At 44.0% G+C, this 6,000-nt stretch overlaps 1 protein-coding gene across 5 annotated transcripts in view; it reads left to right on the forward strand.

Annotated features, from left to right (window-relative positions):
• Positions 1 to 5,673, forward strand: part of slc52a3-2a (solute carrier family 52 member 3-2a) — a 48,091-nt gene extending 42,418 nt beyond the window's left edge. For all 5 annotated transcript variants that reach the window (XM_068015750.1, XM_068015751.1, XM_068015749.1 and 2 more), the window contains one exon: positions 4,662 to 5,673. In XM_068015750.1, the coding sequence (XP_067871851.1) occupies positions 4,662 to 4,874 (213 nt within the window). In that variant the 3' untranslated portion in view covers positions 4,875 to 5,673. The remainder of the gene's footprint in view (positions 1 to 4,661) is intronic.
• The last annotated feature ends 327 nt before the right edge of the window (positions 5,674 to 6,000 follow it).

Consider the following 6,000-nt stretch of genomic DNA (forward strand, 5'->3'; position numbering starts at 1 on the left):
GAACCAAGGTTCTAATGAGAGGGAGGAACTGAAGGAAATCAGTATTAGTAAAAAAAAAAATGCTAGGGCAATTAATGGGGTTAAAGGCTGACAAATCCCCAGGGCCTGATAATCTACATCCCAGAGTACTAAAGGAAGTGGCCCTGGAAATAGTGGATGCATTGGTGGTCATCTTCCAAAATTCTACAGACTCTGGAGCAGTTCCTACAGATTAGAGGGTGGCAAATGTAACCCCACTATTTAAAAAAAGGAGGGAGAGAAAAAACAGGGAATTACAGACCAGTTAGCCTACAGTGGGGAAAATGCAAGAGTCTATTATAAAGGTTGTGATAGCAGAACACCTGGAAAGCATAAACGGGATTGGACAAAGTCAGCTTGGGTTTACCCATGTCAGCTTGACATGCTTAACAAGTCTACTGGAGTTTTTTGAGGATGTAACTAGTAGAACAGATAAGGGAGAACCAGTGGACGTGGTGTATTTGGATTTTCAGAAGGCTTTTGTTAAGATCCCACATAAGAGGTTAGTGTGCAAAATTAAAGCACATGGGATTGGGGGTATTATACTGGCATGGATTGAGAATTTTTTGACAGACAGGTAACAGAAAGTAGGAATAAACGGGTCAGTGACTAGTGGGGTGCCGCAGGAATCAGTGCTTGGGCCCCAGCTATTCACAATATATATTAATGACTTGGGCGAGGGAACTAAATGTAACATTTCCAAGTTTACAGACAACACAAAGCTGGTGGGGGGGGTGGGGGAGGGAATGTGAGCTGGGAGGTGGATGCAAAGAGGCTCCAATGTGATTTGGACAAGTTGGGTGAGTGGGCAAATGCATGGCAGATGCAGTATAATGTGGATAAATGTGAGGTTGTAAACTTTGAAAGGCAGATTATTATCTGAATGGTGATAGATTGGGAAAGGGGAGGTGAAAACAAGCATTCAGGTGCAGCAAGCAGTTAGGAAGGTGAATGGTATATTGGCCTTCTTTGCAAGAGGATTTAAGTACAGGAGCAAGGATGTCTTACTGCAGTTATACAGGGCCTTGGTGAGACCACATCTGCAGTATTGTGTGCAGTTTTGGTCTCCTTATCTGAGGAAGGATGTTCTTGCCATGGGGGGAGTGCAAAGAAGATTTACTAGGTTGATTCCTGGGATGGTAGGATTGACGTATGAGGAGAGATTGGGTCAACTAGGCCTATGTTCACTAGAGTTTAGAAGAATGAGAGGGGATCTCATCGAAACCTATAAAATTCTAACAGGACTAGACAGGCTAATGCAGGGAGGATGTTCCTGATGGCTGGGGAGTCCAGAACCAGGGGTCACAGTCTCAGGATACGGGGTATGCCATTTAGAACCAAGATGAGGAGAAATTTCTTCATTCAGTGGGTGGTGAACCTGTGGAATTCTCTACCGCAAAAGGCAGTGGAGGCCAAATCATTAAATATATTCAAGAAGGAGATAGATATATTTCTTAATGCCCAAGGGATATGGGGAGAAAGCGGGAACAGGGTACTGAATTAGACAATCAGCCATGATCTTTTTTGAACAGCGGAGCAGACCCAAAGGGCCGAATGGCCTACTCCTGCTCCTATTTTCTATGTTTCTAAGAACAAAAGAGAAGGTCTGTGATAAGGTGGAGGGCAGGAGAGATTAAATGACAAAAGGTACATTGCGCAGAGCCAAGTGGTGTGGTAAAGGGACAAATAAAGAAAAAAAGATGTGTCTGGATGAGGTGTATGTTTTCCAGTTCTGATGAAAGGTCATCGACCTGAAATGTTAACTCTGTTTTTCTCTCCACAGATGCTGCCTGACCTGCTGAGTATTTCCAGCATTTTCTGTTTTGGTTTGAGATTTCCAGCAACTGCAGTACTTTGCTTTTGAACCTGAGAGAACTCCCTTGCTTTTTTCTGAAATAGTGTGGTGGGATCATTTATTTTTATTCATACATGGGACATAAGCATCTCTGGCGAGGTCAGCATTTATTGTCCAACACTAATTGCCATTAAGGTGGTAGTGGTGAGCTATCTTCTTGAACCACTGCAGTTCTTTGGTGTAGGAACACCCACAGTGTTGTTAGGGAGGGGATTTTGACCCAGCGACAATGAAGAAACTGTGACATAGTTCAGTACAGAGGTGAGATGAGATGGTATACAGAGCTAGAGTTACATAAATATGGAACGAGGCGGCTGGGTGATGGAGAGGCGTTAGAGGAAGATGGTGTGGCCAGTTCCGTCAAAGGCTGCAGAGGAGTTTGGGAGGATAAGGAGAGATAGTTCAGCAGTCCCACAGGATGTCATTTGTGACTTTGATAAGCGCCATTTTGGTACTGTAGCAGGAGTGGAAAGCTGAATGGAGGAAGTTGAATATGGAGTCCTAGGAAAGATGTACATGGATTAGCAAAGTGACAACACCTTCAAGGACTGGAGAGAAAAGGGAGGTAGGAGATGGTGCAGTAGTTTGCAAGGACAGTATAATCAAGTGTTTTTTTTTGAGAAGAGGGGTAATGAAAGCAGTTTTGAAAGAGAGAGGCAGTACCTGAAGAAGTTAATATCAACTAACATGGGAATAAGATCGAGGAAGGAAAGTTGGCTGGTCAGCAGTTTAGTGGGAATAAGGTCGAGGGAAGAGGGGGTGGGTATCATGCTAAAGAAGAGCTTGGAGAGGGCATAAGGGGTGATAGGAAAGAAACTAAAGAAAGATGCCTGTTCAGGACTAGAACAGAGTGGAACTTTAGAGGAAGATTAACCCAGTGGGTGAGGGAAAGGGAGAGAAGTGGCAAAAGCTGCTGATCGGATAGTCTCATCTTAGTGACAGAGAAGTCCATGAGTTCCTCGCACTTATTGTTGGAGGTGAGGGAAGAGGGTTTTAAGAAGACAGAATAGAGAAAAGAAGCTAGGGGGTTACCTTTGTATCCCAGGAGAATGAGGAGTTTTAGCAGATGGGTGCAAGATCCCATAATGTTTTATGTGGTCCAGCCAGATCTGGCGATGAATGGCCAAACCAGTTATCCATCATATCTGTTCAAGTCTGCACCCCTTGGACTTCAGTAAATGAAAGCTGTACCGGGTAAACGGCCAGGGTGAGAGAGTAATGGCCTTTTTTGGGGACTCGGGCATCAAAGGTGAAGGTGAGGTTACGGTTGAGCAAATCAGTAGCTGCAGAAATGTCATGGCGAATGGAGGCAAAAGGCTAAACAGTTGGGATTTTGAAAGTGCAGTTGTAAGCAAATTGGGGATAGCTGGGGCATTTTAAAAAATGTTGAATTGAGTTGTATAAAATTGAGGGGTCTAGAGAGATTGTAGAGGAAGGACCTATTTTCCTTATTAGAAGTGTCAGTAACAAGGGGGCATAGATTTAAAATAATTGGTATAAAGCTTCGAGGGGTGTTGAAAAGTTTTTTCACCCAGGGGTGGTGAGGGTCTCAAACTCACTACCTAAAAGGGGGTAAAGGCAGAAACCCTCATCTCATTTAAAAAGAATACTTGGATGTGCACTTGAAATGCTGTAACCTATAGGGCTATGGAACAAGTGCTGGAAAGTGGGATTAGGCTGCATAGCTCTTTTCTGGCCGGTACAGACGTGATGAGCTGAATGGCCTCCTTCTGTGCTGTAAATTTCTATGTTTTGATGCGTGTTGCTATTTGACAGTGGAAGGGCCAGATCATGTCCTGATTGGGTTGGTTCACTTCCAGCAAGAGGTCACTGGACTGGGATTGACTCTTTGGTGGTGGGGGATGCAGGGATGGTATGGGAGCCCCGGATAATTTCCCCCTTGCTGAACCCATAAGCACAGTGGCATCTCAACTTCTGCCCAACTCTGAGTAGGTAACTTGGAATTGGGCGGGGATTGAACCCAAGACACTCTTGGGTCTGTTTGGCTCAGCAGTAAAAAGTACCAGCTGGAAATAACCTCATTATAGAGTTCCAGTGCAGCAGAGAAATAACTCGCATGACCTCAGAATGTCCGAAAGTGCTTTACAGTCAATGAGGTAGTTTTGAAGTGTAGTTAATGTTGTAATATAGGAAACACAGCAGCCAATTTGCACACAGCAAGGTGTCACAATGTGATAATAACCAGATAATCTGTTTAATTGATCTTTTTTGAAAGATAGCTATTGGCCAGGACATCAGAGACAACTCTTCAAAATAGTGTCCTCCGCTGGATTGCTCCACTATTGGCAGCCTTCAGCTGCCTAGGCACGAAGCTCTGAAATTCCCTCCCTAAATCTCTTCACCTCTGTTCTTTGTTTTCCTCCTTTAAGTTGCTCCTTAAAGCTACTTTTTGGTCATCTGCCCTAACATCTCCTCATGTGACTTGGTGTCAAATTTTGTTTTATAATTACTCCTGTGAAGCACTTTGGGATATTTTACTGCATTAAAGGTGCTATATAAATACAAGTTGTTGTCATCCTGAGAGCATTCCTAATCACCCAAGAGGGCAGATGGGACCTCGGTTTAATGCCTTATCCGAGAAATGACACGCCTGATAGTGCAGCACCCCAGCACTGCACTGAGAGTTTTCACCTGGGTGATGTGCCAAGTCTCTGGAGTGGGGCTTGAACTCCTGATTCAGAGGTGAGAGTGTTATGTACTGAGCCACGGCTGACACCATAACATGCTGAAGGTCTAACTAACGTCACTTTCCCTCTCTCCTCATCAGGTCCTGTCGTGGATCCTTTTCGTCGGGACATTATCGTACGTGAAGGTGATGATCGGCATCGTTCTGCGTGATGAAGGTCACAGCGCCCTCGTTTGGTGTGGAGCAGTGGTGCAGCTGGGCTCCATGTTGGGCGCTCTCACCATGTTTCCTCTGGTCAGCATCTACGGCCTGTTCCGCTCTGGTGACCCATGCAACACTAAGTGCCCTCTGTGAGTGGCACCCATGGGCAGAAGAAGGTAGAACAAAAGAAAAAGATGGCGACAGACTGGAGACAAAAAGCGACAACCCATTTCTAGTACCACAGGAGATTACAGAGATGACAGTGTAGATGTCTGCCAAAGCTTCTGTCTCAAGTAACCATATCGAGGCTTCTTCCTCCAGTCTGTACTCAACATCTCTAGGTAGCAGTAGAATTTCCCTGTGGTGAAGAGGTTTCTACCATAACGAGGTGGGGGAGGAGGAGGAGGAGATCAGCAGAATCCCAGAGTCCCATACCTATTTCCTCACTTCATGTTTGGAGACTGCACAAAGGACAGGAACCCGAGTGATACCTATCCTTAGGGTTCTTTGTTACCAGGAAAGGTTCCAATTTGAGTTTGTTGTCTTGAATTCAATTCATAAAATATTCCTAACATTTCCCATTCCTATGGAAGGGAAGGTGAAAGTAAAATGGAGGAAGTTCATGGCTGAGGTGGCAGGGATCCAGCAAAAGGATTTTGGTGCAGCCATACCCTTCAAACAAGATTATACATGGAAAGTATTCAGTTCAGTTTATGATTCTGCATTTTTTAAATGTAAAATTAATTTAGAAGTGTACTGTACCTTTGTCTTGGTCTCTAGTTTATTCCCTTCTTTCCTGGTGCCTTTATCCGAATTGTCCAACAAGCTCATGATTCATTTGTAGTTTTTTTTAGATGACGTCTGATTATTTTAATTAAATACACTTCAGATTTTATTACGATCTGGCGAGCATAGAAAAGAATGACACAATAAAGTATCTGTGGGGAATGAATAGTGCTGTATGTATTTGTGTTTACTTGTTACAATTTAAGTTGATATCTTGTGTTTGATTTATAAAACACTTCCTGCTCCTGTGGTAGTTGAATGTGTTCCACTATCAAATCTTACAGATGTCACTGTATTGAAAGACAGCCCATTGAATTGTGCAAACTATGAAAGACCCTCTATTCCAATATGGCACAACCTTGTGCACCAATAACCTGCCATTTCACCTCACAACCTGCCAGGTCAGTTCTCAATCTTCCACTCCACCTCTCAATCTGCCACTCCACCTCTCAATCTGCCACTCCACCTCTCAATCTGCCACTCCACCTCTCAA

This window comes from Heterodontus francisci, chromosome 2, assembly GCF_036365525.1.
Source record: "Heterodontus francisci isolate sHetFra1 chromosome 2, sHetFra1.hap1, whole genome shotgun sequence".
Lineage (NCBI taxonomy): Eukaryota > Metazoa > Chordata > Chondrichthyes > Heterodontiformes > Heterodontidae > Heterodontus > Heterodontus francisci.